General features: G+C 49.6%; 1 protein-coding gene across 6 annotated transcripts in view; it reads right to left on the minus strand.

The window, feature by feature from the left end:
• The window catches only part of ABR (ABR activator of RhoGEF and GTPase), a 294,763-nt gene that overhangs the window by 34,921 nt on the left and 234,150 nt on the right, over positions 1 to 25,692 (minus strand). Inside the window, exon 1 of one of the 6 annotated variants that reach the window (XM_036766145.1) lies at positions 1,026 to 1,747. The exons of the other annotated variants lie outside the window; for them this stretch is intronic. Within the exon in view, the coding sequence (XP_036622040.1) occupies positions 1,026 to 1,187 (162 nt within the window). The 5' untranslated portion in view covers positions 1,188 to 1,747. Of the gene's footprint in view, positions 1 to 1,025; positions 1,748 to 25,692 lie in introns of those variants that run through there. 6 annotated transcript variants of the gene reach the window in all.

Raw genomic sequence — 25,692 nt, forward strand, 5'->3', positions numbered from 1 at the left:
CATTCTGTTAGAAGCTGGATGATGATGGAGATGAACCCCCCTCACTGGACTGGGGCTGGGGGCACTTGCCGTGTGGCACAGAGCTCTAAAATCCAGCTTCCCTGGTTTCAAGTCCAGTGTTCTCCCTCATTACACAACAGCCTGCTTCTCACCTCTCGGTTCGATCGTACCACAGAGGAAGAGCTTCCATTTCCCTGATCTGAGTTGGGAATTGGTTGTGCATTCAACCAGCCCACCCTGACCCACTCCGCCAAGTCTAGTTCCTGCTGCCTGCCTGAGAAGCCCCTAGAACCTTCATGCCCCACTGGGGCCATTCCAAGGAAAGTGCAATACACAGCACTGACTCAGTTTCTATGGGGCACTCGGTCAGCTCTGAACAGGGTAATGGGAGAACTGAAAAGCCTGGTCCCCTCACCAGAGACTAAGCAGCATTTCCTTGGCAGACCCTCACTCTTTACCCTTCCACCTCCTCAGCTTCCCCCTGGTCACTGTGAGAAGCTAGGGTCCTGCTCCCAAAATAACCCACACAGTGTCACCCAGTGTCACCCAGACACAGGAGCTGGGCAAAGGGGGTCCTTTCCCACCCTAGAAGAAACCTGCCTCCACCTTCCCAAGACTTGGCCAGATGCAGAGAAAGCCATGGCGGGGGTGGGGGGTATTGCTAACCACCATTAGTCATCATGTTAACACAATTAGGTACAGCCCCTCCCTCTCCTTCAGCCCATCCAAACATTATTTCTAGGGAGTCACCCTATTGGCACTCCTGGCACAGAAGAGAGCCTTGCCAGGGTATGCAGGTGTTGAGGCTGCACGGCCAAGGAGACACCAGGTAAGATGAGTCTGTGGGATTTTTGGGGGGGGTGCTTCCTAGATGATAAGCACAGAAACTGCTAAAACAGCTGGAATCAAGAGGAGACCCCTTCTTTTAGAGCCCCCCCACTTTTCTTTCCCTCCTTTTGCCAGTGTCCAGGTTCCTCAGTACCACCCTGCCCCCCAGGAAACAGGGACAGACAGACAGATGGCACCTTTTGGCGGAGCAGTTTGCTGCGTACCCGGCCCCAGAGGCGGGCTCCTGTGTTGGGGGGCCGCTTGCTTCCCGGCTCCTCAATCCGTTCCAGGCAGCAGCCCTCCAATGGCTCACATACAGAGTTCAGGTTGCAGTCTGGCTGAGCTAGGATGTCCGTCATTCTGGCGGTCCACCCCCCTCCCTTCCCTGCCCGGCTTGGGGCAAAAGAACAAAAATTCCACAGCCACTGCCTGGGAGCCCCCCAAACTGGCTTGTGGGCGGGGGAAGGGAGTGAGCCTCCTGCCCAGAGGGAAATCCCAGTGGCGAGGATGTCTTGGGCTGGTGCCTGAGCAGAGAACGAGGCTGTGCGCGTCGGAGAGACCTCTGCCCCAGCTGGGGAGCCTGCCCTGGAAAAATGTTACTTGAGCTTGGGAGAAGCCCCCATCCTAGCGGAGTGCGTCTTCCTCTCCTCTGCTTGCTTCCCTCCCTCCTGCCTATCCTAGGCAATGCAGTCAGAGGCTCCAAGTCGGGGGGAGAGCAGGATGGGATAGGGCCACCAAGCCAGGGCTGGCTCGGCACACTCTCCTCTTCTCTCCCCTCCCTGGGTGTTAGACACGTCCTAGGCTTCCAGGCTCCACAGTGCGCCAGTGCGCGCAGTGAGCTGGCGAGAGGCGGGCAGGCGGCCGAACACTGGGGAGCATCTCGCCTCAGCTTCCCCCACCCCCGGCCCGCCCTCTCCACACCCCTCTCCACTGAGCGCTGGAGGAAGTCACCCAGAGGAGGAGCTCACCCATCGCTGGGCCCGCCCCCTGCTCCCCCCCACCCCCCCTCCCAGGCTTTAACTCTTTATGGCTCGGATTTCCCTCCCAAACTCTGCCTTCCTCTCTCCAAGGCTCTCCTAAATAAAGTTTGACAAGCTGGGATACACAATCCAGCCCCTTCCTCTTCTTCCCACCACTTAACTCCTTCAGTACCAAGTCACACCAGAGAACAGAAGAGCCTCCATGGAGAGTTTACTGGAGGCCAGAAGGAGTCCGAAGAGGCTCTGGGTTAAGCCTCTAAGTTTATGCCTGGTCTGAGCTTCCTCACCTTCCTCAGTGGCAATCTGGGGAAACCGAAGGACCCCTTCTGACGCTAATGATTTTAAATGACTACAAAGGAAGCCAATTATATTGAAAAAGTTATCAAAATAGTAAAAAAAAAAACAAAAAAAACAAACCAGTTCACTGACACCCCCTCGTATGATCCCCACAGCTAGGGGTTGGGATCTCAGGTCCAGAACCTCTGATTTAGAACAAAGCTATATCTTTCCAAGGCACAGTGGCTTCTCCCCAAAGCCAGGTAGCCCAGGCTACAGAGAAGGAAGAAAGCAAGACCGATGAATGTTACCTGGCCCGCTGTCACCGAGCCTTCTCCCTCATTCATTCAACATTTGGAAATCATTTATTGAGTGTCTCTTAGGGTCTAGGGCAAGGTACCAGGGACACCTGGGTGTAAACGAAGCAGTCCCTACCCTGCCTTTGAGGTACTTACATTCCATGACCAGAAAGGCCAGGACAGAAACAAGAGGGAAAAGGGAGCCCCCATGCAAGGGAATCACACCTACTGTGGCCCAAATGCATATGATTTCCGCCCCCCCTCCCAGACACATGCCTTTTTAATTGCTGTCACGTGTGCTATTTGCAACCGGCCATGAGCACGTGTGTAGACCTATCAGCCAGGGGCTGAGAGAAACAAAGCTCCCCTTGTGACTCCTGTGATGTTTATTTAGGGCATTCTCTGCCAAATGGGAAGCAAATGCAGAGATGTGAAGATGAGCTCTGTGTGCGGCAATCTCTCCCTGGCTCAGCTTTCCCAGCTTGCCCCCCTTTCTGCTCTCCTCCTTCCCTATCCCACAATGGGGATCTGGGGCTGACTGCTGCAGATGCTCTCTGGGGATGTGGGCACAATGGAAGCCAACAGGACCTGCCATCTGTGCCCAGCGCCCCGCTGGCACCACCCCTCATCCCTGGGGTAAATATCTCTTGAACGTCAGCCTCCAACCAAGCCAGAGTCGGGCGGTAGGGGGTAAGCGCCTTAACCCGGGAGCAGACACCACCCACTGCCCCCAATCAATAGAGTATTTCTTACAGAGCACAAGGCACTATACTATGGGGGTGGGGGAGTCAGTACCATAGAACGTAAGCTTCTTGAGGGCAGGGGCCATTGTCTTTGGATTCTCTAGCTCCTAGCATAATGGCTGCTGCATGGACTTAGTAACAAGTGAGGGAAACCAAGTATACAGAGGTGAAAAGTGAAGTAATGGTAAAAGAGTTAAGTAATAACACATAATTATACCCAAGGCAAGTCTGCAATTAATTGGCAAATGAATGGTACAAGAAGTTCTGCCTTTTTAAAATGAGGGGGTTGGACTAAATGATGTGAGAAGCCCCGAGAGCTCTGACTTTTCGTGATTCCGTGACAAAGGATGCTTTGGATGTAAGAGGAAGGAGACAGTGGGCTGTCCACGACACACCGTGTGCTCAGAGGCCTCGCAAAGAGGAAGTCACTTCATCTCCAAGTCTGACTGCCTGCACTCAGATTGTACTAGGGATGCCTCGCTGACCTCCAAGGCTGGTCTGGTCGGTGCACTGATCCTTGGGCCAAGATGAAATCCCATGGAATATTTCCCACAAAAATACCTGGAACTCCTCCCAGGAGAATGCACCTTCTTTGGGTATAGAGAGACTGTCCCATGAGGTTCCAGGTCTCAAGGACAGGGCTGATAGGATTCGGCAGTTAAGTGGCCTATAGGTGACAGAACGTTGAGCTTGGGAGTCAGAAAGACTTGAGTTCAAATCCTACCTCTAAAGACACTTACCAGCTGTGTGGCTCTAAGCAGGTCATTTAAGTTTTTCTAGCCTCACTTTTATCCTCTTTAAAATGGGGATAATAGTCACAGGTTGTAAAGAGAACCAAATAAGATAACATAAGAAAACCACTTTTCCAACATTAAGCACAGAAACACAAGCCCTGAGGAGGAAGATTATAGGAGGTCCTAGGAATCCATTTCCCCTGAGGCTATGTGCCTGTGCTCCAGGGCATCACAAGGCTCAGGATGTGAGAGATGGGGAAGAAGGAATTATGGCCAGACGGGAAGGGGATCTCAGCAAGCAGAGGAGGCCTGAAAGATGGAGGGGAGAGGAGAGTAAAGGGGAGGAGGAAAGAGGAGGAAAAGGTACGAAAGGGGGAGAAAGCGGGGAGGGTATTCTCTTTTCCTCAACTTGAATCCTACTTAAATGTTTTAGTTTTAAAATGTTTCTTCTTTGCAGTGATCATGTATGATTCCAGATGCCCATGGTGAAGCTTCCTACCCACCTCCTGACAGAGGGCTAAAGGACTCAAGGTGCAGACTGAGACATAGCTTCTGGATACGGCAAGGGTAGGAATTTGTTTTGCTTAACTATGTTTGCTTGTATGAAGGTCTCAATTTTATTTTTATTTTTCAGTGTGGGCAGGGAAGAAGAAAAAGTTAGATAATTGAAAAATAATTTTAATTAAAAAATTTTTAAAGAAACCGAAAATGTGTGTTCTCGATTTGATTTACCAGCATGGTGCAAAACTTTGGAAGTTTATCAACAAGAGCTGAGATAGGGGCTCAAACCAAATAAGGAATTCTTATCATGCAAACAGCCCATGCTGACCCAAGTAAGCCATGGGACTCCAGAGCTAGGTGGAATGTAGGCAGCAGAAACACCCCCAGGTGACACCCAGCACCCTCTCTGGCCTGGTTCTGGCAGGCTGTTCCCATCTTGGACTCTGAATGGGCAGACAAGAGGGCCTGGGCACCGTAGAGAAGGGGCCTGAATTGTGACTCCTAAGTCCTCTGCCGGCTCCTCACACCGTGCCTAGCTCTCCTTCTGGTCCCCTCTGTGCAGTGAACTAGGGCATCGGGTGCAGACAGCTCCTCAGACAAGCCCTGCTGGGAACGTACGGAGCATTCCCACTGCTCTTCCTCTGCTCCTGCAGAGCGTTTGTCTGAAGAGCAGCCTGAGTGGAAGGTATCCAGAGCCTGGATAACAAGAGCCCCCATGCTGGAGAGAAGCAACAGCTTTCCCGTTGCCTCCGCAAGGAGAGAGGAAGAGAAATACACACAGATGTCTAGACTTGGCACTGGGCTAGGAGTCTGAGCGCTGCCAACATGAGACCTGAGGGCTGCTTCTGCTGACCTGGCCTTTATCCCTTCACTCCCTAGCTGAAGGGAATCAAGATAGAGGATCATAGCCAGGGGAAAGATAATGCCCAGGGTGCCCTTAGGGCATATGTTCTTACTAGCTAAGTCCTCACTTACCAGTTGTGTGACCCTGGGCAAGTCACTTTCCCCTGTTTGCCTCAGTTTCCTCACCTGTAAAATGAGCTGGAGAAGGAAATGATAAACCATTCCAGTATCTTTGCCAAGGAACCCCCAAGTGGGGTCACGAAGAGCTGGACATGACTGAAGAACCGACAATAATTTTAACATGACTGGTTTTCTCTATAATCCTCTGTATTTTATTTTATGCTCCTAAAAACATCCTTCTGAGAAGAGGCTCACAGGCTTTACCAGAATGCCTTGCCAGAGAGCTTCAGGACACACAACAAAGGTGAAGAATACCTGCCCTTAAGGAATATCAGGTAACTCTGAAGTCCTGGATAGAGGGGACTTTCTAAAGAATCCGTTCCACAATTCACTTCTTCTAGGAAGTCCTCCGGGATCAACCACACAATCTCAACTTAATCATTTGTTCAGGACACATTTCCCCCAGCCCCAGGGCTATTTCCTCCTCCCCACTGCCCCAAATAGAATGTAAGCCTTGTGAGGGCTAGGGCTGCTATGGATTCCTAATATTCAGCCCTGTGCTTGGAACATCTCAGATGTTTGTCGAATTGAATACAATTCCACTTTGCAGGTAGTTAAGAGGAGGCTGGTAGCCACAGAAACTTTCTTTTCCCCCCAGCTATTACTGGGGATTCATCTTCCTTCACTTCTGCACACCTCCCATTCCTCTGATTCTTCTTGGACTGTTCCAGTGTGAGACCTGTGCTGGGCAGGAGAGTAACCTTCCCTTTTCTTCTCCTTATCAACGGCAGAGGGGGCACAGGGCATACCAGGAAGGCAGGTTCGAAACCCACCTCAGACACTTAGTAGCATTGTGATCCTGGGCAACACCTTCCTGTTTCAGTTTCCTCATCTGTAACATGGGAAGGTTGTACCCAATGACCTCTAAGGTCTAAATGCATGATTCTATAAGCTTATTGTCTTGGCAGCCTTCAAAGTCCACCTCTTTACCACTCACACCCAGAGGTTAGCTTGGCTCCTCAGCTGTGAGCCCCATCTTCAGCTCCTATGACTGAAATGCCCAGGACCCCCAGAAAACAAACAAAGGAATGACTGGAACCAAGCCTTAGATCCGAAACCTGCCCAGTCTTGTATGCCAAAGAATGCATCCAAGGGATGCCAGCCAATCTCTCTCAAGACCTGTCAAACTGGATGGCTGTTTCCCTCTCTTGGGGCTGCGTGTGGGCACAAATGATACTGCCAGAAGGAGCCCACAGAGCATAGTTAAAGACACAAATTCCTGGGTAAGGAACAAAATACCTGGGGTGCACAGGTGGCATCTTCATCACTGCTGGCTCACAAGGGAGTGAGAAGAAAAAGGGCACATCTGGGAGGCGGTCAAGAGATGGAGACTGGGAATGGGAGGCGGGTTTCTGGAACCTAACTTAAAAACAGGCGTGTGCAACTTCCAGGCTCAGGATGGAGTATTCCTGCCCAGAGTGGGTAAGCCTGTGTCTGCTGGGGTCTTGCAAATTGAATCAAACAGGCAGATTAAGGCTTGATATAGGGGGAAAAAACTCCCTAACACTCCACATTGTCCAAAAGTGAAAGGGGCTGCTTTGGGAGGTAGTGAGCTTACTGGTGGCATGGCAGCTAATACCTCAGATAGAATGTTGACCCCCAAGAAAGTCATTTCTTTCTGTGCCTCACCTTCCACATCTGTAAAATCCAGTGGCCTCTGAGGTCCCTTCTAGCTCTACACCCTCACTGCAGGCAAGGCTGATTACTTGTCCAGTCTGACACAGAAGGGCATGGGGGGATGGTCTAGTGGCCTTGGAAGGCTCTTCTCAACCCTGAGATTCAGGAGCTCCAGAGGCATCCTGGGGATTTCCAGTGGGAGGAAGCTCCAGGCTTCTGAGGGTCTTTCTGTTGTCACTCCCTAAGGGGGGACGGTGTGTGTGTGTGTGTGTGTGTGTGTGTGTGTGTGTGTGTGCATGCGCACATGCATGTGTTTTATTTATTTTTTTGATCTTCCATCATAAAGCAGGGACAGTTTCATTTCTGTGCTGGTGTCCCTGGCACCTGGCGCTGTGCTCGGCACAGAGCACGTCCTTAAAAAATGCTTGCCGACTGACTGATTGCCTTCCCAAGGCCGGGATTCTTCACCTGACTTTTCCCTTCTCTAAGACCCTAGGGAAGTGTGGCCAGTACAAGAACTCCAGACAACTTTCCTAACCTCGTCTCCCACTACTGCCAAACCTGTAGCCTGAACTCTGGCAAAACTGCACTACCAGCTGATTCCTAAATACGCTCTTGCTCACACAGTTCTGTCCCCCCAAATGTCCTTTCCACAACCCAGCTCTGCCTGTCCAATTTCTAATCCATGGGATCTTAGATTTCAACCTGGAAGAGGCCTTGGAGGACACTGAATCCAATCCTCTCATTTTAGAGATGAGGAAACTGAGGCCCAAAGAGATTCAGTGATTTGTGTAGGGTCACATTGCTAGAAAATGTCTGAGGCAATATTTGGACTCAGGTCCTTCCTAGCTTTACTGAGCCCCCTGACTGCTTCCTATCCCCATAGCTAGGAGTCATCTTTCCCTCTATTTCATTAACATAGATAGCCCTGTGGACTTTTCTTACTGTGCTAACAAGTTATAACTCATATGAGAGTTGCCTCATTACACCTCTTATCATTCTTACTAGACTATTAAGGTCCAAGACTATGTCTTGGGTTCTTTGGATCACATGATTTAATGATGGAAAGTTGTTCTTCAGTCATTTCAGTCACATCCGACTCTCTGTGGCCCCATCTGGGGTTTCCTTGGCAAAGATACTGGAGTGGTTTGCTATCGCATTCTCCTGCTCATTTTACACATGAGGAAACCGAGGCAAAGAGGGTTAAGTGACTTGCCCAGGGTCACATAGCTACTAAGTGTCTGAAGCTAGATCTGAACTCAGGAAGATGAGTCTTCTCAACTTGAGGCCTGGAGTTCTATCCACTGTACCACCTAGCTGGCCACGATGGAAAGGAGTGCCTCTTGTTACAGATGAGAATAAAGTAAAATGACTTGTCTAAGGTCACATAGACCTGGCATTCAAATGGAGGCTCACCAACTCCAAATCCAGAATTTCTTCTAGTACTCTCCAAGCCTCCACCCCTTTCCCCAACCCCTACTGCGCTCCCTAGCTCTCTACGTGGGCTCAAAAACAGGTACTCAATAAATATCTGTTGGATGAATGAGTACTAAAGATCAACCCGGCTTTCTAGTTATCCTTGCCCTTCAATCTCAAACAAAGAGAGAATGCCATTCCCCCTAGCTAGGGCCATGCATCAGGGACAGTGTTCTGCTGGTTTAGACTTAGTGGGGAAGAGAACTCTGTAGTCCCTTAGAAACAGCAAGCCTCAGCAGAAAGAGGTCTGATTCCTGCTTTTGTGGGTATGGAGTCTGGAGGAGGGGTAATAATATGGATGAAGGGCCCTGGGATCCAGTCAGTCCCAAGAGCCTCTAGGATGAGGCTTGCTTGGATAAAGCAGCACTTGATTGGAGGAAAGCAGGCTAGTTGGTCTCCATGGCAACCCCAGCGCCTCAGCAGATGGGTCCTGAGCAGGAGCTCTATCCCTGCCTCTCCATGGGCTCTTTTCAGGTCATCCAATTTACCCTGATGATAGAGACATCTCCTGTCTTGTGTCCCCCACCCCCTCTGCAACTTTCCCAAGCCCAACTCAGCCCTCGTGGTAGCATCTGGCCTGAGAAACTTATTTCTGTTGTTCAGTAGGGGCAGATCTGCTCAAATCCCAGCCTCTTCCCCCACAGAAAGTTCCTGAGAAGCATCAGGACTGAATGAAAGTCACCGGTTCACCTTCACTCAGGCAGGACCAGTCGGTGAGTAGGGGCCAGACCTCTGCCTTACACCCACCCATCCAACCAAACTTGGTACAACAGAGCTCTGAGGATGCTCAAATGCAACACGAGCCTCACCCAGGATAAATGGAACCCAGCCAACAGTGTCAATAAGAACAGATGCCAAAACCTGGTGGAAAAACCCTTTCCAAGAAGCACTTCCTGTTTCCCTAATTCTTCTTGGGTCTCAAAGCCAGAGGTGTGTAATCTGGACTGGCTGCTTATGGCAGGGGTTCTTAAAACTTTTTTTTTTTTTTTTGTATCATGGACTGCTTCTCAGAATCATGTTTTTAAATGCACAAATTTAAATGCATGAAAATCTTTAAAGAATTAAGATTACAAAGGAAGCTATTTAAGTAGAAATAAAGATGTGATTCCACCCTCCCAACCCATGCAAGTTCCCAGACCCATTGAAATCTATGTACAACTCCCCCAGAAACCCAAGATTAAGAATCCCTGACCTAGTGGGATGCAAAGCCCAGTCATTTGTAAGACAGGTGTAAGGCTGGGGAAAATGGCTTTGTGTGGGCGTCTTCATCCGATATTTTTATCAAGGGAACATGAAATTAAATGGAAAGGGGACCTTCTCCTCTGTACATCTAAGTCATGCTCATCAGTCCGTCGCTCTAGTAGGTGGGGGCCCCCAAAGCCCAAGACCCGGGGCACATAGCAGATTCGGAGATGGGGAGATGTCAGGCTAGAGAGAAGACAGGATGGCAAGTCAGGGCAGAAGGGGACATTACAACGCTAAGCTTTGACAGGGAGATCTGTCTGTTGTTATGCTCCTCTTCTCCTTCCAGCTGGAGAAAGGCCAAATATGGCAGACTGTGTAGTCATTATTAGTGAAAGATGACCCCACTGGCTGCTTCTGCCTGGCTAGGGGAGAGATGGGGCCAGGGTGGGCATGGGGAGGGCTCATCTCCAACACCACGTCACCCTTTCCAAATTGGCCACCCAAAGAGACCCAGCACTAGAGTCTGAAATGCAAGGGGTCAATGCAAAGGAAAGGACCAAGATGAAGGACAGATGAAGAGCATATGAACTAGCCTCTACTTATAGGTTCTGTCCCAGAGAAGAGTGGAGCAATAAGGTCCAATCAGACAAAGGCAAGTAGGGGGGCGGCTAGCAAAAAGGTGGTATGAGGGTAGAACTGAGCAACGGGAGTACTGAGGGGCCTGGGGTGAGGGGATGTGGGATTCAGGAAAATGGTGGTACAGATGGCTGCCAAACCACTCAGGATGAGGTCGTTGTATCAGGAGTCACAGAACTTCAGAGTTGTAAGTTCCTTGTGTTCGTATCACCAATACCTAGTCCTGTATCTGGCACACAGGAGGCACTCAATGCTTGTTAAATTAATTTAATGACCTGAGAGATTGTCTAGACTGGAATCCTCTCTCCAACACACTCAACAAGCAGTCACCGAGCCTTTGCTTGAAGACCTCTGGGAAGGAGGAGCTCGTGATCTCTCAACTAGCCCACTGTACTTCTGGACACTTCTACTCATTAGTAAGTTAGTAAGCCAACACTGTCCCCATCCTCTGGGGCCAAGCAGACAAGGTGAACCCCCACTCCATTTGACAGCTTTTCTGTTCCTGGAAGACAGCTATCCTTTAGTGGGTTCCTGTTTTTAAGCACTCATTTATTACAGCCCTCTGATTTCATCAGTGTTTGGGGGTATTGCCCAGGACCACCCAGCCTGGATAAGTCAGCTGACTCTAAGGTGGCTCCCAAGCCACTCTATGGCCCTGTCTTACAGGCTTCTTGTCTCTTTCTCTTAAGTCAAATGCCCCCAGGTCCTTCAACAGATCTCCCCTGGAGCATTATATTAAGCCCTTAGCCATGCTAGGGGCCCATCACTCAGCATCCTTTCTACAAGATGGTGCCCAGGACACCTGCGCTGTGACCTGGGCAGAGGGCAGAGGCAGAAGGGTGGAGAGACTTGTGTTCCTGTTATTTCCCACCGTCGTTGACTTGGTGAGTCCGTACCCCCTTCCCACCACCGACAATCTCCTCCAAACCAACTGGTGTCTGGCCGTGACTCCCTCACCTAGGACTCATTTTTGACTGAATGCATGTCTAGAACTCTAGATTTATCCCTCCTACAATGCATCCTCTTAGGTTCTAGCCTGGTGCAATCTTCTTGGGTTCTATCCCATCACCCAACATGTAGCTCTCCCTCCCAGCCCTGCATCAGCTGCACACATCTGATAAGAAGTCATTAATAAAAATGGCAAATAGCACAGAGCCAAGCCCAAGGCCCCAGAGACCTTGCTCCCTGTGAACAACGACCTGTTTTCCTCACCTTTTATCCTCATTGGGCTGTCAACAAGCCAGACAACAACAATATGGTGGGTCCTACACCAGAGATGGAAAACCGAAGGCCTTTGTTTATTTACTCATTCATTTATGCAGCCAATCTCTTGTTTCTTTGTTTGGTTACTGAGCACTTTCCATGTGCTTGGTTAAGGTCCAATGGGAGGCTCAGAAAAGGAAGAGCTTTGCTCTGGGTCCCCTCGGTTAGGGGCAGGGGCAGGGCTGGCAGGCAGCCAGGCTGGGCTCACGCTGCCCCAGCCCCAGCCTTGGCAGTGCTGGGCATGGCAGGAGCTCATTGCCACCTGCCTGGACCTCATCAGGAGATGTCCTGCTTGTGGCAGCATGAATAAGCTTGCTCTCTGCTCCTCTAAACACACTGCAGGGAGCTGGCAGCACTGTCCTACAGAAGCAGTCAGTGGTGTTATTGAGTGGTGTTATGGGTGCCTGGGGCCGAAAGGTCTGTTTGGGAAGAGAGGAAAGAGGGGAGGAAAGGGGAAAAGGAAGAAAAAGGAGAAGAGGGCAAGGAATGGAAGGGAGGAAAGGGAAGGGAGGGAAGGATAAAGGAGGGAAGAGGAAAAGGAAGAAAAAGGAGAAGAGGGCAAGGAATGGAAGGGAGGGAAGGGGAAAAGGAAGAGAAGGGAGAAGAGGGTAAGGAAGGGAAGGGAGGAAAGGGAAGGGAGGGAAGGGGAAAAGGAAGAAAAAGGAGAAGAGGGCAAGGAATGGAAGGGAAGGAAGGATAAAGGAGGGAAGGGGAAAAGGAAGAGAAGGGAGAAGAGGGCAAGGAAGGGAAGGGAGGAAAGGGAAGGGAGGGAAGGATAAAGGAAGGAAGGGGAAAAGGAAGAGAAGGAAGAAGAGGGCAAGGAAGGGAAGGGAGGAAAGGGAAGGAAGGGAAGGATAAAGAAGGGAAGGGGAAAAGGAAGAAAAAGGAGAAGGTAAGGAATGGAAGGGAAGGGAAGAAAGAGAAAGAAAGAAGAGGAGAGGAAAGGAAGAGAAGGAAAAGGGAAGGGAGAGGAGAGAAAGAAAGGGGAAGGAAGGGGGAAAGGACAGGAAAGGAGGGAAGAGAAAACAAAAGAGAAGGGGGGAGAGAGAAAGGGAGGGAATAAGAGGAGAGGAAGGGAAAGGGAAGAGAAGGGAAAGAAGGAAAGGAGAAGAGAGGAGAAAGGAGGGAAAGGGAGGGAAGAAGCCACTACCTGCCTTCTGGCAGCTGTTGGGAGGGGAAGGAGCCTGCCTGATTTATCAGGGTGAAAAAGAACAGCAAGTAATTTCCAGCCGTGCCTCCTGGAGCCCTATGCAATGCCAGTCAATGCCACAAACCCTTCCCAGCTCCAGCCCAGGGGGCCACAATGCACAATGCCCACAGGATCCCAGATGGATGGAAGGAAGGCGCCTTAGAATCCAATACCACCATTTTACAGACAAGCCATGAGAGGCATCTCTCATCTGTCAAATGGAGACAAGTATACTTGCCTGTATCCCCTACAAGAAGAGGTTCATACGATCAAGAGGTGAATGGGCCCTAGGAGCTTTAACACATGAGAAAACAGGCTTGGTGGCTTCCCATGACCACCCAGGTGTTAAGAAGCAGAGGCAGGATTGGAATGTCTATTGTAAGGTAGTCAATTGAGCTGGAAGGGGCATTGGAAGCAATGAAAGCCCATTTTACAGGTGAGGAAATGGAGGCTCAGGATATTGAAGGGATTTGTACAAGGTTGTCCAGGAAGTAAGTAGCAGAAGCAGAATCTGAACCCAGGTCCCTTAACTCCAGAGCCAGGGCTCTTTCTGCTGCACGTTACCGCCTCCTTCTTCCACAACAGTAACAGAGCTTTAAGGTTTGCCAAGCGCCTTACAGATGACCTCATTTGACTCAGCAACCCTATGCAGTAAGTGCTATGATTATCCACACTTTACAGATGAGGAAATGGAGTCATGGCCCATTCTTCATGGAGAAAGACCCGCTTGGGGCTGCCCTGATAGGCTGGAAAGCCTACTGGTGAGGGCTCAGCCTCCTACACATACTGAGCCTGCCCCCTAGCACTGAGTAGGTGGGGGAACCCCCAGAACCAGGAGGAGCTGTTCCTCCAGCCTCACCCTGGGGACCCCCAGGAATCCTCCAGGTCATGGGGGGAGAAGGAAAATCCATTTCAGCTCCTCTCCAAGCCCTGGTCTCCTCCTTAGAACATCTTGTTTCACACAAACCAGAACTCCCACACGATAACACTCTGGCTCTCCCCACTCTTGAAAAAAAAAAACCACCCGGAGCTGAGGACAATGCCAGGTTTTCCTCGGGCCTTCTCTCTGTTCTCCATCTGAAGTAAATGATGCAAAGAGGAAAAGAAAATACTGCAGGAGAAGTGTGTCTCAGGACTTCTGTTAACGATGGAGAGGGTGCAAGTGATGCTAAGTGAGGCCTCCCAGAGTGCAGGCTGGGGGATGGGGGCACAGCTGCCCTTGGAGAGGGAAGGAGGGGAGAGCTCAGCATAAGGCAGCCTGGGAAGGGGCCCCCAAGCCTTCTCTGTTCCTTCCCCTTCCTTCCCTTCCCTTTCTTCTCTCATCTATGTTAAGAAGCACTTCTCCCCCCACGGACACTCCAAAGGACCCTCTCAACTAGCCTCAAATAATTTTCTTTTAAAAAATTTTGTGTTTCTATCTTCTGTCTTATTATCACCTTGATTTCCAAATATATCCCTCCCTCCTCTCCTATCCAGTGAACCATCCTTCATAATAAATAAAAAAAGAGACAAATAAACTAATAGACCTGAATTGTGCCCCTCGGTGGCCCTGCCCCCTTTCAAAAGCAGGGAGGAATTGAATTTTTTTTTCATCACTTAAGATCATAGATTGAGATCTGGAAGGGACCTCAGAACCATGTAGTCCAGCTCCCTGACTTTACAGATGAGGAAACTGAGGCCCAGAGTGGCCTCTCTCTGTCATTAGATGGGAAGCTCCTTGAGGAAAGGGACTGTCTTTTCCCTTTTTGTATCCCTAGTGGTTAGCACCATGCCTGGCACATAGTAGGCTCTTGATAAATGTTCACTGCTGGGCTGACTACAGGTTTTGGGTCGAGACCAGTCACCAATATGCTGTGTAATCTGCAGAAAATTGTTTGCCTTCTTAGGATGTTAATGTTTTTAAATACCCAGGATTACAAAAGACGTCCATTATACTGATGTATGGCTACCAAAATATTAACAAAATGGAAGCAAGCTCAGGGTGAGAAGCCCTGGACTAGATGATTTCTCAAGGGCCCTTGGCCATCCAGCACAGGGGCTTGGGGGAAGCAGGGAAACCCCGGGAAGCTCTGAGACAGAGCCCGTCTACAAAGAAACACAGCGCAGACACAAAGCACTAAGTGGAATGATCCCAGTAAACAAAAAAAGGAGATGACGGTGACAATCTAACAACGCACGCAAATGGAGTGCTTTCAATTAGAATGTATAAAGAGGATTCCCCCATAGCAACCCAGTCAGGGTCAAATCTGGGTTTAGAAGCCGGCCGTGCCATGTTTAACACCAGTGTGAGCTTAAGCAAGTCCGTTTCCTCATCTGTAAAAATCTTTTAAGGGCCGCTAATTTCTAAGATCCTACTGGAGTTCAATCAACTATATGTTAGCCCTTTTTTTTTTAAAACAGATGGGGAAACTGAGTCAGGAAGGGGAGGTGATCTGTCCTGAGTCACCCCTGGCAGAGCTGGGACCCCCCACCTGGGACTCCCAAGGTTCTCTGGCGTGCTGCTTCTCAATGTCTGTTTTTATGAGTCAAATCCTATTTTTCCCCCATGATTTAAATGATCATTTTAAAGACAGCTGAGGGTTAGACCTGGTATTAAGATGACCTGGCCTCAAAAATCCTCCCTTAGACACTTACTATCACTGTGTCCATGGGGGAATCACCTCCACCTGCACCGCAGCTTCCTCATCTCCAAAATGAACACAGTGACATCCAGAGTGTCTTGGCTGTGTGGTTCAGTAGATGCAGAGAGTGTTGCTAGATGGTGTTAAGAAGAGCTGAGTTTGAATCCTACCTCGGGTATTCCCTAGCTTTGTGATCACGGACAGATCGCATGACCAGCCTCAGTTTCCCCATCTGTAAAATGGGGATCCAAATACCTGTGCTGGAGAGGCGTAGTAGATACTGGTGAATGGTATAGTGAATACAGAGCTGAGCATAGGATCAGAAAGACCTGAGTTCAAATTCTACCACCTCAGAGACTTGCTGAGGGGTTTGCAGTCTGTCACCTCCATTAGACTGAGAGGTCCTTAAGGCCAGGGGCTGTTTTCTGGCTTTCTCTTTGTGTTCGGTGCTTGGTATCTGGCACATAGTAGGCATTTAATAAATGCTAGTTACCTGAGAAGTGACCGGGGCAAACCATTTAACTCTTATGCCTCAGTTTCCTCAGCTGTAAAATCGGAGGGATAGTGGCACTTCCTTCCCAGGCCTGTGGTGGGGGCCAAATGAGGTCACACGTCTAAAGCCCTTTAAAGGGCTGCTCTTACTGAGCACCATGCACGCACCAGAGTCAGGAAGAGCTGGGTTCCAGCCCCACCTTTGATGCAGACTAGCTGTGTGACTCAGGACAAATGATTTAATGTCTGTGAGTCCTAGGTAACCCTCTCAGAACTGCCCCAGAAGCTAAATTAAGGCTGTACAGGGCCAAAACTGCACCCCCTTGATGTACTGACCTCTAATACCCGCCTCGTAGGCCCGCACCAGCGAGGACTGACCAGCCAAGGGCAGGGGGGTTCCTAACAGCGCGGTTTTGCTTCTTTTTTTGCCCCCTTCTCCATCCCAAACCCCTGCCCCTTTGTCAGAGATCCTATAAATGGAGTAACCACAGGAGGACTGGGGTGGGGGGAGGGCTGAGAAGACGAAGAACTGATCTTGTCTTGCATCACAGGCCAACTGCTCTGTACCAGGCGAAGGGCAAAGGACAGTCCGTGCCCTCAAGGAGGTCACAATTGAAAGTGGCAGACAACATGCAAACAGCTGCATCCAAACAAAGTACAGCCAGGATAATTTGGAGGTGATCTCAGAGGGAAGGCGTTAGCATTAAGGGGGATGGGGCAAGGCTTCTTGCAGAAAGTGGCGCTTGAGCTGGGAAGGCTAGGGGGCAGAGGGGAGGAGGGAGGAACTCAATACTGTACCAGAGGAAGAACGGGGGATATTTGGCCTAGGGAGAAGAAGACTAGGGAGAAGGAGACATGACAGCTGTGTTCTAGGACCAATGGACAGGAGTGGGAGGCAGATTTCTGCTTGATAAGGGAAAGGGCTGGGATAGAGCCTGGGTCTGTGATCTCACTGGGAGGAGGAACTCCCAAATCTCTGATGTAGGGAATATGCCTTCCCTCAATCCATTAGACAGTAAGCTCCTTGAGGGCAGGGCCTGTCTTTTGCCTCTTTTTGTATTCCTAGCACTGGAGTTTAATAAATGTTTATCAACTGATTGATAACAACACCTCTTCGGTAACTGATGTTTGAGAGTTGCCTGGGCACAAAGTGGACTGACTTGTCTTGTATCACACAAGCAGAATGTATGAGAGCAGGACCAGAACCCGGGTCTTCTGGCTCTCTATCCACTGTTACTGTTTCAGTCGTCCAGTTGTGTCCGGCTCTTTGTGAACCTGCAGACCATACTTCACCAATACCGTCCATAGGGTTTTCTTGGCAAGGATACTGGAGGGTTTTGCCATTTCATTCTCTGGTGGATTAAGGCAAACAGAGGTTACATGACTTGCCCAGGGTCACAGAACTGGTAGGTATCTGAGATCAGATTTGAATTCAGGTCTTCCTAATTCCAGGGCCAGCACTCTAGCCACTGAGCCACCTCTCTACCCCAGAGTGATCCTAGATGCTCTGGGTTCCCCAGACCAGAAGATGGAATGTCAAGAAGGAGAAACAGCAACAAATGGATGGAGCAGGAGTTCTTGTTTGGGTCTGGGGCCAGCTATATAGGGGACCTCTGATTTCCCCATTGGGCCTATTATTTTTTGGTGTGGTCTGGGTCACCTCCTCCCCTCTACAAAGTCCTCATCTGGGGCACCGGGCAAGTTCTTTAGCCTAGAGGAGCCCTCGGGAAGCTTTGCTGAACTGGGAAGCCAAACAGATCTGCCTCCAGAGTACAGCGAGTGGGAATGGTTTAGGAGACGGGTGTAAAGGCTGGCCTGCGTCTAGCAAAGGGAAGAGAATGGCAGTAAGAATAATAATGATAATAATCCTGTGTAGCAAGCGTTTTGAGGTTTGTAACAATTTACACACATCGTTTCATCTGATCTTTGCAACAACCCTGTGATATAATTGTCACTCCCATTTTCCAATCCAGGAAACTGAGGCAGAGAGAGATTACATTAGATCATTGATCTAGACCTAGAAGGGGCTGCAGAGGCCATCTAGTCCAACACCCACATTTTACAGATGGGGAAACTGAGGCTCAAAGAAGCTTTAAATAATCTGGCCCAGGTCACACAGGTAAGCCTCAGGGGGAAGATCTCAAAACAGGTCCTCTGGGCTTGGGGGCTCTTTTCTCTGTCTCCCCTGTGGCTCCACAGTAGAATGATCTCCTCTAATCTTACTTATGTCACCTGGAAAAATATGCATCGCCAAGCTGGGACAGGCCACCATGGCTGGACAGTTTGTAGGGGGGCCACCCCAAATGGTATTTAGAAGCCCAGGCCTTACCATTTGAGAGCTGTAGGATGAGGACAGATGAGAGTCTCATGGGAAACTTGGTTTTCTTTTGGGCTGTCATGGTTGCCCCCAGAACACAATTTCTAATTGAGAAAACTCCAAGCTCTGCCCTGATCCGAGCTGCCAATGTGACAAAGGAGGGATGGAGGCCTTAGAAGCTGCTGCGGCTGATTGTTGGGTTGCTTTTGTTCCTTTTTTAAAGTAAGCCGTTTGGTGAGGTTTCCAGCGCTTTCTTTCCTCTACTATCCTGGCCCAGCACAGACTGTTCCTTCACGAGGAATCTGGGTCACTGCTTCACTTGGGAAGGATGCCAGCAATGCCGGACCCAGCACTTGTACAGGGGGATGGATGTCAGTGTGACTGCCACAGTCCTCATGTGTGACTGCCACAGTCCTCATGTTTGTCACCAAGGCCACGTTTCACAGGATGGTCCATTTTGTAAACTGAAGGATCAGTTTGTCGTGTTAAAAACTGCTTATTCTCTTTGGAATGGTGTCTGTGTGTGATTTAAAGCAGAACAATCCATAACTAGAAGAGGAAGAAATAAAAGGAAGCCTGGGGTGGGCCAAAGTATGATCTAGCATCATAGATCTACAGCTGGAAGGAACCTCAGAGGGCAGCTCATTTACCTCACACTTTACAGATGAGGAACCTGAGGCAAACAGGGTTAAGCAACTTTGCCTAAGGATTTGAACTTGGTCTCTTCTGACTCCAGGGCCCTTGGAGAAAAGAGAGGAGAGGCCCTTACCTTCTGAAGCAACTAGGTAGGTGTAGTAGAAAGAACACTCAATATGGAGTCAGGAAGACCTAAATTCAAATCCAGCCTCAGACCCTGTGTGGCCCTAGGCAAACGACTTAATCTCTGTTTACCTCACCTGTAAAATGGGGATAATAGTACCTACCCCCCAGGGTTGTTGTAAAGATAAAACAGGACTTTGTAAAGGGCTTTGCAAATCTTAAAAGCTAATTGTTAATTATCACTGTTACTCATCTCTATTATGCCATGTTGGCATTTTGTGGTAGACTAACAGGACTTCTAATCTGGAAAGAACAGGGCCTTCCCCAGACCTTGAAAGAGAATCCAATAGGTCGGGTAGCTTGACCCTAAGGGATGCCCCCTTGCCTAGAATTCAATTCAGTTCAATTCAACCAACATAGGGGTACACAGGGAATGGAAAGCCAGGCTTGAGGTGTGTAAAACCTGGATTTTTGAGATCTGTCTCTGAGAGTTATCGTATCACTGAATCTCAGGCCTCAGGTTCCTGCATCTTTAAAATGAGGGGCTGAGCTTAGACAGCCTCAGGCTTCCTCCAGCTCTGGGTATGGGTCCTTAGGCTCCCATGATGCTTGTACACTGGCCGTGTGACCCCATCGGGGGATAAGGCAACTCTGAGAGAGGATCACTTACAGACCAGAGGCCCCATAAAGACCAGGAGTACAGAAAGCAAGACTGAACTGAGGGGCTGGGGAAAGGTTCCCACTGCCCAATGTGTCCTTTCACCAATGAGCCAGGGTCTCTGTGTGGGAGGGCCAACAAAGCCCTAGAAGGAAGAGGCTCTTTCCCTATTTCAGGACAGGTTTGAATCTCCCCGGAGAAGGCCTCTTCTCTTATCATTTCAAGCCAGAGAGCATAAAAGGAGGCCAGAGCTGGAGAATGTCAGAGCTGGAAGGGACCTGGAGATCCTTTATCCAAATCTCTTCATGCTAAAAGAGGAAACCTAGCAGGGGGCGGGGAGCAATTACCCAAGGCTAGTGAGGCCTGGAAGCCAGAGATCTAATAGAATAGGAGCTCCTTGAGGAGTTTTCTTGCCTGTTTTTGTAACCTCCGTGATTAGCAGGGTGGCTGGTACACAGTAGGCACTTAATAAATGCTGGTTACCTTAGTGACTGACTGCTCCATCCACTCCTCATTCCCATACAGTACTTTCCCCCTGACCTCCCCCTCCTACCTTTTATTCTTTCCTTTCAGGGAGTGAGAATGGATGTCCTTATGAAGAAGGTAAAGCTATTTCCAAGGATTCTTTGGGTCAAGAGTTCTTAACCAAGGGTCCATGGACTTGCTTTTGGGAAAAGATATTTGACAGCAATGTGTATTTCAATGGCCTTTGGCATCCGGTGCGACCCTCTGTGTTTTATGCTTTTAAAAACCCTCTTCTAAGAAGGGTGCCCAGGCATTAGTAGGCACTGTCCAAGGGGTCTGTGAGGCAGGAAAGCTATGAGCCCCCCACTTTAGTCAGTCCTCTGGCACTGCCTGGACTCCAGTTATGGCAAAAAGAAAGATCACAGGATCTCCCCGAGATTCTGAACTGTGAGAAGCCCTTCCTCTCACAGATGAGGCACCTGCCATGGGACTTGCCTGGGTTCACACAGGTCATGACAGAGGTAGAATCTGAACCCAGGTCCACTGACCCCATATGCAGAGCTGTTTCCACTGGGTCTGGTTTAGAAGTCAAATGTGGGATGCTGGGGGGAAAGAGCAGGGAGGAAGAGCCTGAGCTGACAGCTGGTTGCTATTCAATGCTTCCTGTCTCAGGAGTTCACTTGGCAAAGTCTGGGAACACCTGGGAGACAGGGAAGGGAAGGAGGGGACAGACTTTCCTCCTAGAAGTCTGGGGAAAAACCATTCCCCATTAGGATGGCATGGGCTGCCACACATGCGAGAGCCCCTCAACCAAGCTTCCCTAGGTTCCCGACAAGCTTCCACAAGTGTCTCCCCTCTCCCTGGGGGATTTCCAGGCCCCTGGGTTTGCACAGCGAGAGGCCAGACAGCTGACAATGGATGCAACCGCAATGGTCAGGGGTCAGGGAGGGATCGGACCCAAGAGCCAAAAAGGGACTGAAGTCAAGAGAGGTACTGGGGTACGCCAGGCTCTTGGAGGTGGGGAATCCCCTCCTTGGAAGGATTCAGGTTTTCTAAGATATCTCAGCCTTCTGCTCTGTGGCCCAAGCAAATCCCGATGAATATATGGTCAAACACCTCAGGAAGGGCTCTCCAGTGACCAGAGCCATCGCTGCCATCATCCAGACGGCAGACAGTGTAGAACCCTGCAAACAGCCCTTGCCTTAGAGTAGGGAGACCTGAGTGCAAATCCTGCCTGATGCTGACTCACAGTTACGTGACCATAAGTACGTCACTTAACTTCTGAACCTCGATTTCATTATCTGTAAAATGGATTAATGCTTGTATTACCTGGGGAGGCAGCATGTTCTAGATGGTTTCAGAGTCAGGATGGCCTAACCCTGACACATACTGACTGTGGGACTTTGGGCAAGTCACTGTTGTCAAGAAGGCATGATCTGCGCTGGTACAGGGGAGCACCCCATGGAGAGGATGCTACACTGGGTGACAGGGGGGATGGCGAAGGGAAATAGCCTACCTCACAAAGCTTAGATTTGATAGATAATAAAAAATGACAATAGCTAGCATTTAAAACACACACACGCACGCGCGCACACACACACAGTAACGAGCATTTATAGAGCATTTTTAGGGTTCACAAAATGTTTTACAAATATTAACTCATTTGAATCTCACAACAGCCTGAGGAGATGAGGCAGGTGCTATTATCAGCCTCATTTTAGAGATAAGGAGACTGAGGCCAAAAAAAAGTTAAGGCTAAGTGTTGGAGTCAGGATCTGAACTCAAGTCTTCCAAGTCCAGCGTCCTGGGCACTGGGCTGCGAAGCCCTTTGGAAGCTTTAAAGGAATCATTGTTAATCCTGGGGTAACATAACACTTTATACTTTACACTTTACACCCATAAAGTCTGTGATTTCATCAGTCTAATGCAGAAACAAAATCCTGCTAACACACACAGAGCATGAGATCAATCCTAGTGGCTGCTGGAGGCACAAGAGGTTAGGTGACTGGCGCAGGGTCACACAGCTAGTAAGTATCACAAACATATCTAAACCCAGGTTTTCCTGGCTCCAAGCCTCTTGTTCTATCCATGCTAACTCTTATATGTTCACATGTAAGTAAAAACAAGATAATATTATTAATTATAGAATTATTAATATAATTAATAATTACATAATTATGTAATACAATTATTAACGACGCACATAACAGCGGAGAGAAGGCTGGCACTGAAGTCAGAGGACCCATTTAAAATTCCACCTCCTTGCTTACTACAGATGGGACTCTGAATGAGTCCCTGGCCTCAGTTTCTTTCTCTGTACAAAATGACAACAAAGGCGAAGGCCCTAGCTGAGCCGCCCTCTGAGGGCTCTCCAGCTCCAGATCTGACTCTCTGAGCCCCAAGGGCCTCACGGCATCACGAGGATCCAAATAGCAGGGCTGGCTTCCTGCTGAGGAATGCACAGGCAGGAAGAAGTGATGATGGGGGCACTTGAGAGAGGCAGGCAAAGCCCCGTGGCTACAGCTCCCATGCCCATTTCTGGGAGGAGGTCAGACGAGGGGCAGCAGCTCCTGAATGCCAACAGTTCTGGAGTCCATTCAAGTCCAGGGATGCTTGGGAGTCCCCAGGGAGAGGGCAGGGGCCAGGAGAGGGAGGACAAAGCAAAGGACAATGGTCCTGCTCCCGCCCCTGGAGTCCAGGCTTCCTCAGCGCTCCCCATTCTTTGTCCCAGTCTAAACAAGGCTTCCCACAGCAGTCAGGGTCACGGTCTCCTTCTGTGCCCTTTAGATATGTGGGAATGAGGACCAAAGCCTGCCAGAGTGTGGAAGGAAGGGAGCATCAAAGGGCTGCATTTAACCCCAAAACCTCCTTCCATATGTATCTGGTACCGTGGAAATAAGGCTGTCTCTAGAGTCAGAGGACCTGGGTTCAAATCCTGCCTGGGACATAGTGATCTTCATTTCCTTGCTGTGTCCCCAATTCAAATGTGAGCTCCTTGAAGGCAGGGACTGGCTTTTGCCTCTTTTTGCATGCTGAGTGCCAACGCCTGGCACATGGTGGAGAGGCGCTTAACGAATGTTTACTGACACATCGTACCCATGTGCCATCGGCTGTTTACCTCCATCGGTCTCAATTTCTTCATCTACAGAATAAAGGAGTTGGTCTAGACGGCCACCTGGGGTCCCTCGCAGATCTATAACTATCACACAGCAGGCTCTTAATAAACATTTACTAACACATGCTACCCGTAGGACACTGGGCAAACCATTTACAGGAGCTGGCCTAGACGGCCCCTTCCATCTCTGGAGCTACAACCCTTTAAATTGTTTAAAACTATAAACACTCGCAGGACGTCAGAACTGGACCTTGGAGGTGATCTGTTCTGAGTCCCTCATTTTCAGAGACAATGAAAGCCAGAGAGATGCGCAGGATCCAATACCCTTTGACCCAAGAGATGCCCCTGCTAGACATATCCCGCCTCCCCCAAGGTCAAAGACAGATTGTGCAGATACACATAAATATTAATAGTGGCACTTTTTTGGGGGGCAGCACAGGTGTGGACACAAAGTAGATGCCCACCTCCAGGGCAAGGCTAAACAAATTGTGGTGAAGGAATATAATAGGATTTTTGAAGTGCAGGGAAAGGGATGGCACCTGTGATTTCACTGACTGAAGGACCTCCCAGGAGAGAAAATTCCCTCCTCTAGGGCAGGTGGTACCTCCTCTGCAAATTCTAGTCTTAGGTACCCAGAGCAGTTAGAGATAAAGTGACTCACCCAGGGTCACTGAGCCAATTAGTCAAAGGGGAGATTTGAACCCAGGTCTTTCTGGCCTTGGGGTTAGCTAGCTTTCTATCTATCACACCAGCTTGCTTCTAGTGAGGGAGGCATGGAAAGACACAGGAAGTGGCCCTAAAGGAAGGAAGCAGAACCAGGAAAACAACAGATGAATGACTACGACAATGTCCTTGGCAAAGAATGATGATGAGATGTTGGGAAATTACAATGAGCAAGCTTGGCCTACAAGAAGAGACCTCCCCAGCTCCTCCGCAGAGGTGGGGATTCTCCCTCTATGAAGTGGCATTGAAAAAAATCATTTGTTACGTACCCACTGTCAAGTCATTTCAGCTTTACACCATAGGTCCTTGTACCCATGTTTTATCCTGCCTGCCTCTCCCTTCCTCTACTTCCCTGAAAGGATGGGGCCGATCCCTTGGCTTGGGGTGATTTCTATAGGCACCAACCGGGCCTGGAGGGACCATGAAATCAAACCAAGACCGAGGACGGTTAGGACAATCTTAGTCCCCTGGGGCTGCCCTGGTGTTCTGAGTCAGATGGCTTTGGGGATGAGAAAGAAGGAAACACACACACACACACACACACCCTTCTCTACAAGGTCACTACTTACTTTGCAGTCTGTTAATAACTGAAAGCTGACGTCGGAGGCAGCCTGGAACCAACCCGCCCCACCCTTACACTAAACTGCTCACCCTCTGAGCTTAGGTCTTGGGCTCTGAGACTCCAGGAAACAAGCATGTTTGAGAGGAGAGCGGACTGATGGGCACGGCTGGAGGATGCTGGGTCCAGCAGCCCTCCGACCCTGGGTCCATGGGAAGAGGCCCAAGAGCATGGTGGACCCAGATTCACTCCTCAATTTCCTTACAGTCTTTGGAGTAATTAAACCAGGAGTAGCCCCAGTGCTGCTTACAAAGCCCTCTTGTCCCCTAGCCCCACTCTTTACCGCAGGCTTCGCTGAGCCCAGGCGGATGGATTCCTGAGAGGAGGTACGGCCTCCCCAACCCTCTGGGTTCCAAGGCCAGATTTCGAAGGCCAGGAAAAGTCACCACTAGGATGGGTCCAGTTCCCCGGGTTGATCACTACAGCAATGCCTGTGTCAGAAGGACAGGTAGGCATCACCTCACTGCAGGTATCAGAAGAGAAAGCTCCATGATGGGGAGATGGGCACCCACTGCCCACTCCTTCTCTCCCACACAGCAGCCACACGTGTCTAATAGTCAATTGGTTTATTAAGGATTTTGTGGTCCAGGCTCACAGGCTCTAGAGTTGGAAGAGGGCCATCAAGCACAGCCCTGCCATTTTACAGATGGGGAAACCAAGGCCCAGGGAGTGTCTTGGGAGACACATGACTAGTAAGGAGGCGGAGCTGGGATCTGTAGCTAGGTTATCACACTCCAATCCAGCATTCATAGGATAATCATGGGGAAGTAGCTGGAAGGGGCCTTAGAAATCACCTTATTTTACAGATAAAGAAACTGAGGCCAAGAGAGGTCAAGTGACTTGCCCAAGGTCACACAGGTTGCTAGGGGCAGAGCCAGAATGAGAGTCCAGGTTCTCGGACTCTAAATCCAGCCTCCTTTCTTCTGCACCATTCTTGATGGCAACAGATGGGCAGTAAATACCCAGTCTGCTTTGGAAGGGGACAATCAGCAAAAGTTTCATTTCTGTTTTGATTAACATAAATGTTTTACTTGAAAATTTTTAATTAAGGTATGAAGAGTTATTTAAACTTCAGGTTTTCTTTGGAGATTTGCTCCACTTTGATTTATTAGTATTGCTGGAGCACGTTGTGGTGGTTGTTTTTAACTCAGGAGCCGCAGCTAAGGCCTCAAG

Source organism: Trichosurus vulpecula, chromosome 7 (genome assembly GCF_011100635.1).
Source record: "Trichosurus vulpecula isolate mTriVul1 chromosome 7, mTriVul1.pri, whole genome shotgun sequence".
Lineage (NCBI taxonomy): Eukaryota > Metazoa > Chordata > Mammalia > Diprotodontia > Phalangeridae > Trichosurus > Trichosurus vulpecula.